At 65.8% G+C, this 13,189-nt stretch overlaps 1 protein-coding gene across 1 annotated transcript in view; it reads left to right on the top strand.

Moving 5' to 3' along the window:
* Positions 1–13,189, top strand: part of ACOT7 (acyl-CoA thioesterase 7) — a 104,234-nt gene that overhangs the window by 80,176 nt on the left and 10,869 nt on the right. The window contains 1 exon segment of the mRNA XM_058304551.2: positions 5,411–5,595. Within this exon segment, the coding sequence (XP_058160534.1) occupies positions 5,411–5,595 (185 nt within the window).

Below are 13,189 nucleotides of genomic sequence, written 5' to 3' on the forward strand. Positions count from 1 at the left end.
CACATGTGGCCAGTGGCTTCTGCACTGGACAGTGCAGACACAGAACACGCCCATATTGCTGAACGCACCCCTGGCGGCGCTGGGCTCTGGGTGGTCTCTCGAGGGCTCGGCCCCCAAGCGTCCAACTTTGGGCTGATCGGCCCAGCTGCTGCATGCTGGGCCCAGCGCATGCTCGGGGTGGGGTTGCCTGGACGCCTGAGCCCTTCTCCACCAGGCCACTCCCTGTGGCCAGGCACTGGGACCCAGCGCCTTGGAGGACGCAAGGTGGCGTGCAGAATCGGGGCCGGGACCTCCTGAAAAAACAGCCTCTTCTGCCGGAGCCTGGTACGTGCAGGCTGCTGTCTGCAGGGGCAGCACCTCAGGCTTTTGTGGCCAGGCTGGAAATCACCAAGCAGGTGGCCTCTGAGCGCCTGGGGTGGCAACATCCACGCAAGCACAAATCAAGGAAAGAGCCACGTGGGTTGACGCTGTCTGCTTTAAAAATGTGGAGGAGGCCACCCCTAAAATGCCAGCGGGACCTGCGGAGCCCTCGATGAAGACGTCTTGAGACCAGGCGTCCTGTGGGGCGTCCCCAGGGTCACCTCCGTCCTCTGTGCTTGCTGAACCTTGAGCACGTCCGGAGCCTGGACATTGTACATACAGCCTCACCCGTCCATTTGCAAACGAGGCAACTGAGGCACGGTGTGCTTTGCCAGCTTGCCGCCTGCTCAGCAGCCACAGCGAGATTTACGCTCAGCCCTGTCCGACTCCAGAGCCCGTGGATCTCAGGCCTCTCCCGCGTGGCACAGGCCACACCCCGGGCCTCCGTGACGAGACCCTTTCCAGGGAACACCCAGTTCAGCAGGGCTTTCATCCAGCCGTTCCCGCTGCAGACCCTCCAGGAGGGCCAGGTGCTCCTCACCCAGCTTTCCCCAAGCACGGGAGAGGGAACCCCACCCTGTGCCTGTCCCAGGACACGCTGCTGCTGGCCTCGTGGGGGCCGTGGCGCCCAGTGCCAGCGGGCAACTCCGCGCCCAGCTAACCTCTTTTCCCTCCTGAGCTGGTCACGCTAACGCTCAGGCAAAGCAGCCGCCCTCCTGGTGGGTTTCGACAAGACTCAGGGTTCCTCTCCCCTTCTCCCACGAGGCCCCCCAGCTCGCTTGGTGCCAGGTTTGTGGAGTGAGGCGGACACTCAGGGGAGCAAGAGCTGGTGCGTGGACCGCCGTTGAGGCCGGCCCAGTGCCCAGGGGCTGAGTAGCCTGCGCCTGCCTGTCGTGAGGCCCTTTGTGCCGGAAGGGGAGGGAGTAGAATGAGCTGGACCTCGTGGGACAGAGGCCTGATGTCCGTCGCTGTCCGCTCTGCGCAGGATGGCCTGGCTCCTGAGCAGCATGCGTCAGGCCAGGCCCCGGTGTTGCAGTTGTGCCCCTAGGACCTGGCCACTCTCTGGCTTGTGGCCGCCTCACCTGGCCTCCCAAGTTTACAGCCACCCTGGAGAAGGGGCCTCGGGCACGCGACGACGACGCTGGCAGCTTGGCCATCCCCTGCTCTGATCTGGCTGGAAGCTTTCGGAGCTATGGAGGCCACCGAGGCGGGGAGTGAAGAGTGAGGGGCAGCTTGGGAGGAGGTCTTCAGAGCCCGAGTGTTCGTTCCCATGAAATGGGGACCCATCGCTGGTAACCGGACTCACCCCACCTGGTGGGGAAGCGGCTGCCCCTTGCCCTCGGGTCCTGAGGCGGCCATGACCGACGGGAACTGGAGGAAGCCAGAGGGAAGGATTTCTCTTGGAACCAACAAGCAGGGCCACGGCCCTTGAGCGAGGCAGGACTTCCCCAAGGTGCTTCCGGGAGCCCCTGCCTGGACGGCGGCGTGTGGAGTCAAACCCATGCTGCAGGGAACGGGCAGGGTGTCCGCCTACCACATGGGAGGTTCAGGGTTCAAACCCAGGACCCCTGACCTGTGTGATGAGCTGGCCCATGAGCAGTGCTGATGTGAGCAAGGAGTGCCGTGCCACGCAGGGGTGTCCCCGCATAGGGGAGCCCCATGTGCAAGGAGTGCGCCCCGTAAGGAGAGCCGCCCAGCATGAAAATAATGCAGCCTGTCCAGGAGGGGGCCACACACACAGAGAGCTGACACAGCAAGATGATGTAACTCAACGAGACACAGATTCCGGGTGCCGCTGACAAGAATACAAGCGGACACAAGAACACGCAGTGAATGGACACAGAGAGCAGACAACTGGGGCGTGGGGAGGGAGGGCAGGGAAGGGGAGAGAAATAAATAATCTTTAGAAGAACAAAACAAACAAAGAAAAAAAACAACCCATGCTGCTGGCTGCGGGGGATTTGCTGCCCACGGGACCCCCAGGACCGCCACAGCGTGTGCCTTCTGGGGAAAGGGCCTGGGAGAGGGGGTGGCCCTCGGCGGGTGTCCTCATGGGCTGTCAGCCACATGGGGACTTTGGCAGCTCCGTGCCCTGTCCACGGCACTGACGAGCCGTCTTTGAACCATCCAGGCGCTGCATTCTTCTGGTTTTCTCCTTACAGTTCCAGCAAGTCAATTTCCGAGCCAAAGTTCCAGCTTTAAGATATTCTCCTGCAGCCGCCAGCCAAAGTTAGAACATGTGGCTTGTTTTAGGACAGTGGTGTTGCTGTCTGCAAAGCAGGAAGAGGCTCAAGTTTGGTGTCGCTGAACACTTCCCGACCGCTCGGAAGCAGCGACTGTATTAGGATTTCTAAGGGGCACTCCCCTCAGCCTTGTCTTTTCATTGTTTTGTCTCATACTCAGAGCAAGAATCAACCCTGAATTGCCTGAAATCACTTATTTTTTTCAGTGTTTAAGTTGTTTATTCTCCAAACGGAATTCAATTCTTCAGTTGGAACAGGAATCATGAGATAAAATGGTTCTGAAAAGTACAATAGAAAATTATTGTTCACTGGTTTATTTTTCCAAATGGGCAAAAGACTATTTACAAAGGAGCAGACCTCCCATGGCGGCTATTGAAATGTTTGATTGAAATCACTTTTGAATGATGTTAGAACTTTCTTTAGGCTCTTAACCCAGCAATTCAACTATAGCCAGGTGTTTCTTTTGTTTTTGTTTTTTTTTTAAGATTTATTTATTTATTTAATCTCCCCCTCCCCTGGTTATCTGTTCTCTGTGTCTATTTGCTGCGTCTTGTTTCTTTGTCCGCTTCTGTTGTCGTCAGCGGCACCAGAAGTGTGGGCGGCGCCATTCCTGGGCAGGCTGCACTTTCTTTCACGCTGGGCGGCTCTCCTTACGGGGTGCACTCCCTGCGCGTGGGGCTCCCCTACGCGGGGGACACCCCTGCATGGCGCGGCACTCCTTGCGCGCATCAGCACTGCGCATGGGCCAGCTCCACACGGGTCAAGGAGGCCCGGGATTTGAACCGTGGACCTCCCATGTGGTAGACGGACGCCCTGACCACTGGGCCAAGTCTGTTTCCCTATAGCCAGGTGTTGACAGCAGTGGCAGGTGGGCAGGGCCCGGGTGGCGTCCCCGGGCCTCACGGAAGGGCCCGTGTCTGGAGGCCCCTGGGTTCAGAGCAGCCGCTCCTGGCACGCTGGCCCTGCCGGTCCTTGCGCATTTCCTCCCTGAGAGGCTCCTTCCTGCTTCTGGCCCAGTGGCCCCGGAGGCTTTGCGGCCGCCTGTGGGCGGGGAGGGGCTGGGCCTTGGGGAAGGAGGCTCATGGGGCCACTGTGCGGCTCCTGGCTGGCCCCTCGGGGCGTGGCGTCCGCTGGCTGCTCCCTGGATGTCTGAACGAGGCCCCGCTGCCCCTTCAGGCTCCCACAGGCCGCCGGCCGCTGACCTCGTGGCTCCTTCTGCCCCACCCAGAAATGGCTGTCGCCAGCACGACGCCCCCTTCCCCGTAAGCATGAGGTCGGCTACGGCATGGAGAATTCCAGAGTCTTCCGGCGCGTCCTAGCCGCCCCCTCTGCCGGCTGCTCGCACACTCACCCCCAGCGGTCCCCCTGCCACCCCCACTTGCGTCCCTTCCTGGTTCTCTGTGTCTCGCGGGGCCGGCCTGGCCGGGTCTCGGGTGTCGGGGTCCTGGGGGTCTGCGTTAAGGTCGTCGCAGCGAGAACCGCTTCCCCCGGAGCTGGCCCCCGTGGCCTGGCTCGCAGAGGGTCTGCGACCTGCTGGCAGAGGGACAGCAGCAGCCAGGAGCCGGCCCCTCCCTGGCCCCCGTCGGGGGCCTTGCCGTCGATGACATGGTGGAGAACCGTGACGGCTGTGCGCCGAGGGCCCCCGCCTGGCGCCAGGCCCAGCACTTTGCCTGGCTGGGCCCGGGAGACTCGGGGTCGCCCTGGAGCAGGCGCTCTTGACCTCTTGTTCCACGGTCCCCTTTGCCGGTCAGGTGAAAACCCTGGGCCGCTTGCTGCGCCCACGCTGCCCTGTGCGCTATTGAATAAATGCAGCACCCCCGCACCTGCACGTCCCCACAAGAAGAGTGTTTTTTGAATTTCAGTTCAAGCTCATGGACCCCGTGTTAAGAAACCCCGCTCTAGAGCAGGGGGCCCAGGCGCGGGAGGTGTGACGGGGCGGAAGACAAGCTCTGGCTGAGCAGCGGCTCCCAGGCTGGCTCCCCGGGCCCACAGACGCGCATAGGGCAGCGAGGGGAGTGAGGGCTGGGACACGCGAGGAACCCAGGGACAGGCACGGCCTGGACGTGTGGCTTTGTGCGTCTGCGTAACCACTAAGAAAACGCGCGCGTGCGCCAGGCGAGGTGGGCGGCTCTGGTCAGGATGGAGGATGGGCTGATCCTGGCCACCTGGGGCGGGACCCCCACCCCATCGCACCTCTCCTGGGGAGATGTCTGGAGGGTGACAGGAGTGGACTCTGGCGCCATCTGGCCCAGGATAAAGGGGGGTGCTGAGGTCCCCAGGTGTCATCTGATGGGCACAGACCAAGAGGGGTGAGCTCCCACGCCTGGCCAGGGGGCAAGTGACCTCAGCGTGATGCCTTGGCCGGTGAGTCTTCGGTGAAACTCAGAGCTGCCCGGGCTGCCGCAGGGAAGGCAGACTCGGGGGCCAGGGCAGGCTGGGGCTACCTCCGGGGGGGTTCCAGCCACGCTGCTCCTCGGGGGTCAGAGGGAGACCCCTGCTTGCGGGGAAGGGCAGCTCCAGCCGCCATCGAGAGCCTTTCCAGCTCGGAGCTTATTGTGGGTGGTCGAGACATGTCAGCCTGCGAGAAAGCTACAAGTTCGTGGGCTGCTAAAGAAGCAGAAACACATTTTGTCGTTCGCGTTTCATCGTAGTTGTTAAATTTCTCTGCCCTAACTGTGCCTCTGTTCGTTGCACTGAATTACCCGTTTTCTCGCTCTCCGTGCCCCCGGCCTCTCCCGCGACAGCCCCGCCCCCGCCTGGCCCCGGTGTGGCACCCCCGTGATGCCTGCTCACCCCTCGCCCCGCAGGGTACGTGATCACCATCTCCGGGCGCATGACCTTCACGAGCAACAAGTCCATGGAGATCGAGGTCCTGGTGGACGCTGACCCCGTGGTGGACGACGTGCAGAAGCGGTACCGGGCCGCCAGTGCCTTCTTCACCTACGTGTCCCTGAGCCAGGAGGGCAAGCCGCAGCCTGTGCCGCAGCTCGTGGTGAGTGGCCGCCGCCGCCGGGTCCCGGGGCGCCGTCTCGACCTGGGCACTCTGCGGTGCGCCCCGGGCCCCCGGGAGCAGCGCGCTCCTGCCGGCCCCTCCCGCACAGTGGCACCCACTCGGCTCTGAGGGGCCGGAGCTGTCGACCATTGGCCTCTGTGCACTGTGCATTGGCCTCAGAGGGGGTCGCGCAAAGGGGCTGCCTTGGGGACCGCACGGCAGCCTTGTTGGTCCCTCCCCTGTGCACTTTGGGCGTGAGACTTTGGGGGGACTGTGGGATCGGGGTGACAGGACAAGAGGGGCCCCGAGACCTCTAGGGGAACAAGGTCTGGTCCCCAGGGCCAGCGGATCAGGGCTGGGACCTGTCCCTGCCGTCCCCTGGGGAGGTCCTGGCCTTCCTGTCCTGCTTGATGCCAACCCAGGCAGACCCCCAGGCTGCGGGGCCCACCGGGATCCTGGGATCTGGCTGGGTCCTGGCGTGCAGAGGCGGGGCGGGTGGGGAGCTGCGTCCTCACACCCCATTTCTAGAGCTGGCGGGCTCTGGAGTGGCCACAGACCCCCGGCAGGGCTTGCGCCCCCAGGCCTGCTTGGATGTCCCCTCCCCAGGGAGGCAGGGCTGCGGCCACCGGGGCCTCCTGTCCTAGCAGCGCCTGGGCACTCGCCACCCGGGATATAAATTCCAGTTTTGGGGGCTGCTGTCGGGGCGGCTTCGATGAGCGTCTGCCGGCCGCCTGCTCACGCCATCCAGGTTGCAGGGACTCTGGGACGGCACAGGACGAGGCCTCTCTCGGCTTTGCCCCCCAATCCCTCCCTCTGCTTTCCCACCCCTTCTCAGTCCAGGACACAGCCGTCCCCCAGCTGCTCCAAGACCCCGCCCCGGATCCCACCAGCTCCCTGCCTGGTCCTGATGCTTCCCTCAAACGGGGGTCTTGGACCCGCCTCACTGCGTCTCACCTGGATCAGGGCCCTGGTCCCACCAGGACGGCCCCCGCCTCCTCCCCGGTTCCCCGCACCACACGTGTGCACACGGTGACTACCCCGCGACACAGGTGCTCACACGGTGACACAGATGCTCACACGGTGACACAGGTGCTCACATAGTGACAGGCTCACACGGTGACGGGCTCACACGGTGATGTGCTCACACAGTGGCATGGGCTCACATGGTGATGTGCTCACACGGTGACACAGGTGCTTACACGGTGACACGCTCACATGGTGACATGGGCTCACATGGTGACATGGGCTCACATGGTGACATGGGCTCACATGGTGACTGCTCACACACGGTGACATGTTCACACATGGTGACGGGCTAACACGATGACACAGGTGCTCACGCACGGTGACGTACTTACACAGTGACACAGGTGCTCACACATGGTGACACGGGTGCTCACACGCAGCCCATCCTGTGACACGCACACTCAGAGCCATCTCCTTTTCAGCAACCCAGACGTGGCCCCTCCCTGTGAAAGCCCCCCCAGTGCGCTCTGCCCTATCCCCCACCCATGCCCTGCCCTTGTGCAGCGCCCCCGCTGCTCCCGCACCACCCAGGCGCCCTGAGCCCCCCTGCCCCAGGCCTGCCTCATGGGCCCGCCCCGACCACCTGCCCGAAGTGCCCCTGGCCCCTGCCCCTGGCCGCCCCCGCCGCCCCCGGCCTCCTGCCCGCCCTGCGTTCCTCCAGGTGCCGTCGCCCTGGCACAGGCTTGCCGCCATATGCTGCTTGTCCTCCCCCACGAGGCTGTGAGCGCCACGAGGGAAGGGACGGGTGGCTCCTCACGGGCCATGGAACACCGCTTGGTGGGTGCCCTGTAAACCCACGGGGGGTGTGGCCTTGGTGGGTGCCCTGTAAACCCACGGGGGTGCATCTAGGGAGCAGGGCCCGCCCTCGAGCGGGAGCCCAAGGGAGAGACGAGCTGGGTGGCCGTCACCACGTGAGACTGACACGTGATCTCCAGGAAATGGGCCCTTGGGGCTGGAGGGGCAGGTCTTGGGGAAGCAGTGGCACTGGACCCTGGCGAGGATTTGCGAGGGGACACGGCGCCGCCCAGGGCTCTGAGCCGGGCCAAGGGGCACGGGGGCCGTGAAGGTTCTCTAATTGGAAAAAGGCTGGGACGGGGCTGGGGCGGCGTGCCAGGGCGGGTGTGACCCCGAGGTGGGGGTCCTCGGGGTGCTGGGAGCCGGACCCCCACAGCGTCTACCTGCTGGCCACGCCCGGGGGGACAGGCTAGGCCCTTGGACAGGAGGTTCAGGTGACAGTGTACCCAGCGGGTGAGTGAATGGGCACTGCTGCCTGGTACCCCGAGGCCAAGGCAGCTCTTAGGAAGCTTCCCAGATTCCATCGCAGTGATGACCCCGCACGCCGTCCAGGGCGTGCCCGGTGCCCTCCGAGGGGTCAGCTCCAGCGGGCCCATGAGGAAACCACTGTGGGCCCGGGCCCGCCGCCCTCTGGGGGGTGGGAGATCAACAACCCCTATGACAGCGACAGGCCAGGCTGAAACCCGCAGAGACCTGGGGCTGCTGAGGGCGACCACCGCCCCCGCCAGGCCTGCCACCGCGCGTCCATCTCCCGGGGTGCCTCCTGGGAGCCTGCAGGGACCTTCAGGCCCCGCCTGGGCCACGGAGGCCCCTGAACCGGGCTCGTGGAGGGGAGGAGCCCCCGTTCCCTTCCGCCGCTGGCGCTCGCTTGAAACACTGTTGGGTGCTGCCCGACACTGCAGCTGGCCCCTGTGGATGGCCAATGTGGCCTCTACAGGGGTGGGGCAGCATGGGTGCTGGGCGGGTGCCACGGAGGAGGTGGTGTCTGCTCTGTGAGGCCAGGAGGGTTGCTCCCGACTGCATCACGAAGGCTTACGCAGAGTGGAGCTTGTCCTGTCCCCACTCCAGAGGCACAAGTCCCAGCTCGGTGGGCGAGACTCCTTCCCCTGCCCCTGGCTTCTGCAGTTTCCAGGCAGCCCCTGGCCTTTCACTTCTGCCTCAGTTGCACACGGCGCTCTCCTCTGCGGCCTCCTATCCCCCGCAGCCTCCTGCACCCCCAGCCTCCTGCACCCCCAGCCTCCTGCACCCCGCAGCCTCCTGCACCCCCAGCCTCCTGTCCCCCGCAGCCTCCTGCACCCCCGGCCTCCTGCCCCCCGGCCTCCTGCACCCCCAGTCTCCTGCCCCCCAGCCTCCTGCTTCCCCCCAGCCTCCTGCACCCCGCAGCCTCCTGCACCCCCAGCCTCCTGCCCCCCGCAGCCTCCTGCCCCCCGGACTCCTGCACCCCCAGTCTCCTGCCCTCCAGCCTCCTGCCCCCGCAGCCTCCTGCACCCCCAGCCTCCTGGCCTCCTGCACCCCCAGTCTCCTGCCCCCCAGCCTCCTGCTTCCCCCAGCCTCCTGCCCCCCCGGCCTCCTTCCCCCCACGGCCTCCTGCCCCTCAGCTCTCCCCCAGGGCTTCTCTCTGCAGGGTGGCCAGACCCAAGGACACTGACTCAGCCCTGCTCGACCCCCCTGACCTGGCCCTGACGGAGTCCGTCCCCCCGCAGCATGGGACTCCCCCAGCCCCCAAACGGGAGGCCCCGGCAGGTCCCGGCCTGCAGCCCCCTCCCCAGCCGGGTGGCCCTCGCTCGCTCTCGGCCCCAAGTCGACCTCGCTGGCTCTGCAGTTCCACACGGATCCCTGTGGGCGCCCCAAATGCTGGTCCACACACAGACCCCGCAGCGAGGGCTGGAACTGGTGGCTCCAGCTGCTCAGGCCCCACGCCCCACAGCCACCCAGCCTCGGCCTGGCAACACGCCCTCCCAAAAGCCCTGGCTTCCCGTCCTCCTCGCTGCATCCCCACATAGCACCCTCCTCCTGGATCTAGCCTTGGCACCCCCCGCCCGTCTACACTGGCCCGTGGCTCCTCTGTACCCTGGGTCTGGAGTCCAGCCCAGCTGTCTGCTCAGCCCTCAGACGCCCACACTCACTCCCACCCCAGGGCCTTTGCACCTGCTCCCACTGCCTGGAGCCCTCCCTCGGCTGGCCACCGCGCTGCCCCCTTCCACCGTTCTCACACACGCGCACTTTAGGAGGACTGTCCCCCGCCCTGGGAGTGGCAGCCGCAGGTCCTTGGAGACCCCAAAGCTACCTACCCTTCTCCCTCACCACGCAGAAGCTGCAGATGCAGTTGGGGGCTCCTACGTGGGGGGCAGGCGCCTGCTCACTAGCTGGGTGAGCTTAGGCGTGCACTGCTGTGGGCCTCGGTTTCCTCTGGGTGACGGTGACGGCGCATGCCCCGCAGGGTGGGTGGGGACTCAGTGCGCTGCGTGACAAACGTGCTCCGGGACCTGCGACTGCCGTTTACCTGTTCTCTCTGGCCCCTCCTCTTGGGGCGGGCACTGTGGTCAGAGGACAGCGGCGGTGCTGGGTGGGAGAAAATAGCAGGGAGAGGACCGAGTGTTCAGGAAGGCCCCCCGGCACGACGCAGCAGGAGGCCTGCATTTGAGTCTGGGCAGAGGCTGGGGGGCACCTCCTAGAGCCCCCTCCTGCGGAGGACCAGGGCAGACCCAGCCGCCTGCGGCAGGAGGCGGGGTGGGGCCGGTGACGCCGCGGAGGCCGCCAGCCGTGGAGAGCGGCGGGTGCGTGCACCTGGCCTCCCGCACCTGCCGGGCCAAGGGGGCTGCGGGACTCACCCACCAGGGCTTGAGGCCCAGGGTAGTAGAACGAGCACGAGCCTCACGGGAAAGGCTTCCACGGAAAGGTTCCTGCCTAGCAAGGTGTCCGGGAGTTTCCGCAGTTTCGGCCATCTCTCAGGCAGAAGGCGCACAGCCAGGGGCCGGCAGCTGCTGGGCTGTCCACTGGGCAGCGAGTCCTCCCGGCCCAGTAGGGGAGACCCCAGGCCTCAGCCAGCGCAGGGAGGCCAGCCTCGGGGGCTCTGGGAGAAGGAGGCCTGGGCTCTGGGCTTGCCTGGATGGCGGCTGACGCCAAGTAGTGCTTTGGGCGCACCCTCCTCCGTGGGCCTGGGAGGCTGCCCGTTCTCCTTCCAGAACCCTCGACCAAGGCCAGGTGTTGCGGGCAAGTGGCCCCCGGGCCCGGCGGGGGCTGCGGTGCGGCAGCGTGGAACGGGCAGCCCACGTGGGTGGAGCCCCTGGGGTGGGGGACCTCGGTGTCTGTGCCCGCCGCCTCTGCCCGCCGGCCGGTTTCCACCGGGGCTGTCGTTCCTCGCTAATTAAAGATGGTCTTTGATTCTGCACCGAGGTGCCCCAGAGCCACTGCTGGTGATAAAAATAGCCAGAGAGGGTTCCAGCCCCAGCCAGCCTTCACGGCCCCCCTCAGGGACCGCCGGCAAGAGGCGACTTCCACGCGGTTTCGGTGCAGGGAGCACACATGTCCTCCATGAGGCGTCCAGGCAGGTGCACGGCAGCCCAGGTGGGGGCACACCTGTGCCTCCACGCATGCCCTCCCACTGCCTGCAGCCTCCCCTCCCCCTCCCCGCGCTCCTCCAGCCTCTGCTCTATTTTTAGCTGCCGTCCCCAGGGCCCCTGGCTCGAGTGCAGCCTTGTGGAGCTGCTTCGTGATGAATGGTGCATGCGGGGGGTCGGGGGGGCGCCGCACGGCCCCGGCAGCCGTCAGCCCTTTGCAGGCTAATTACTAGAGGGCGCGGACCCTGGCCTGGCCTGGGGGGACGCATGCCAGGCGTGGCCTGCCCAGAGCCTCAGACCGCAGACCAGAGTGGCCCGGCGGCCTGTGCAGGGCAGCGACGAGGAGATCCCGGGCTGGGCCTGGAGCTGCAGCTCCCTGGGGACTGCCACTGCCTGGGCCCCAGCGTGTCCCATCAGGGATTTTTTTCCCAGCCAGGGAGGGGGGAGGCTTTTCTGTCTTCAGATAAGAGAAGCGAGCGGTGCATGTCGAAGCCCCGGCTCCTGGGGCAGGCACAGCTCTGGCCACGTCACAGTCGTGGGAGCCAGTGTCCAGGGGACCAGGCAGGGCGCCAAGGCGTGGGTGAGGGGCTGCAGGGCCTGGCTTAGGTCCCAGGGAGGGAGGGTGTCGTCAGGGTGGCAGGGGAACGGGGGTCCAGCTGGTACCAGGAGAGCCCCCAGTCTTCCGAGCACGTCGCTGCCGTCGGTTTAAAGAGTGTGGCTCCTACAACGGCTGCTTTGGATCGCTGGGAAAATTCGTGGCTTCCCACACGTGCGGCTGTGACTGCTTGGCCCCGTCCTGAGGGAGCAGTGGAATCCAAAGGAGATCTGAGCCTAGGGCGGGGCTGCCCCGTCGTGGAGGGTCTCGGCCGGTGCTGTAGGCCCCCCACCACCACCCTGCGCAGCTCATGAGTTGGGGGCAGGCGCTGCAGGGGTTAGGGGGGCCGAGCCCTGGAGTCCTGGTCGCAAGGCAGTGGCAATGGCGAGGGAACGTTTCCTGGATTAGGACAGGAGGCCACAAGGGAGCTGGGGTGTCTCCCCTCTTAGAGGGAGGCCCACTCGGGGCAAGGGGCTGGCACCGAGAAAACAGTCAAAATGTACGCTGACGTGCTTTGCCGGCTGCCCAGTGCCCCGCCCAGCACATTTGGTCTCCGTGGCGGCTCCGGTGTTTTCTGAGCACACCCCACAGGCCGCGGGGAGGTGAGATGGCAGGTGGGCGCCCCCCAGGTCAGGGCCAGTGGGGCTGGAGGGCTGAGGTGGCAGGTGGGGGGTCATGGCTGTGCCCCCGAGAGGGGCGTGGCCCGCCCGGGTCCTACCGCCAGGTGTGCGGGCCCAGGAGGGAGGCGCTCACTGCTGCTCCCGGACACCCGCCCCTCCCGCGGCCTCCCCAGCGGCCAGCAGAGAGGAGACCTGCATGGGCACTGCGCCTGCCAGCTCACGCGGGTTCTGTCGCCGCCGGGCTGTGCTGCTTGAGACTCAGGGGGTCTTCCCTTCATCCTCGGGTCACCTGTTAGGGAGCCGGCTGCTCGTGGGTCCACCCCGGGGCCTCCGGGCAGTGCGGAGGGAGCCTTAGCCCGGTACTGAACTATCTCCAGGTTAGCCCTTGTGTCCCCCCGGGGCCCTGCCTGGTGTGGGACCTGAGGACAGGCACCCTGAGCTTCGGGACTGGCCTCCTCGGGCCCCTGCAGACTCGACACCGTGCCCAGCCTCTGTCGTGGCCTCTGTGCCCTGGCCTGACGGCTTTGCCTCTGTGCTCCGCCAATGCACCTGCAGACAGCGCGGTGGCGCCGGCCGACCCACCTTCCTCCTGGGTGGAGGAGCGGCATCTGGACGAGGGGCAGGGTTAGACCTGCCACCCCACCTGGAGAGGCAGACTGGGTCCCCGGGCCTGAGGTCAGCCGCCGTTTGCGTGCGGTCTAGATGCTGTCTGTGACCGTCGCGTTTAGAGGACAGATGTTGCTGGCTGGCCCTCAGAGCTGCAGCCTTATGACGCATTGGCATGGGGACTGGGAGGGACGGGGAAGCCTCTGGCCGTGGCCAGCCTTATCCCCTCTTGGAGCCTCTGTCGCCGGCTGGACCAGGAGCTCTGGGGCCCCTTGTGGCCCCATTTCACCCTTGGTCCTTTGACAGATGCACCAGGCGAGGCGCTTGGCAGAGGTCGGCTCCATTTCCCAAGGCCCGAACCTGCCCCCCAGGCACACCACGCAGGGGTCTGC

Source organism: Dasypus novemcinctus, chromosome 9 (genome assembly GCF_030445035.2).
Source record: "Dasypus novemcinctus isolate mDasNov1 chromosome 9, mDasNov1.1.hap2, whole genome shotgun sequence".
Lineage (NCBI taxonomy): Eukaryota > Metazoa > Chordata > Mammalia > Cingulata > Dasypodidae > Dasypus > Dasypus novemcinctus.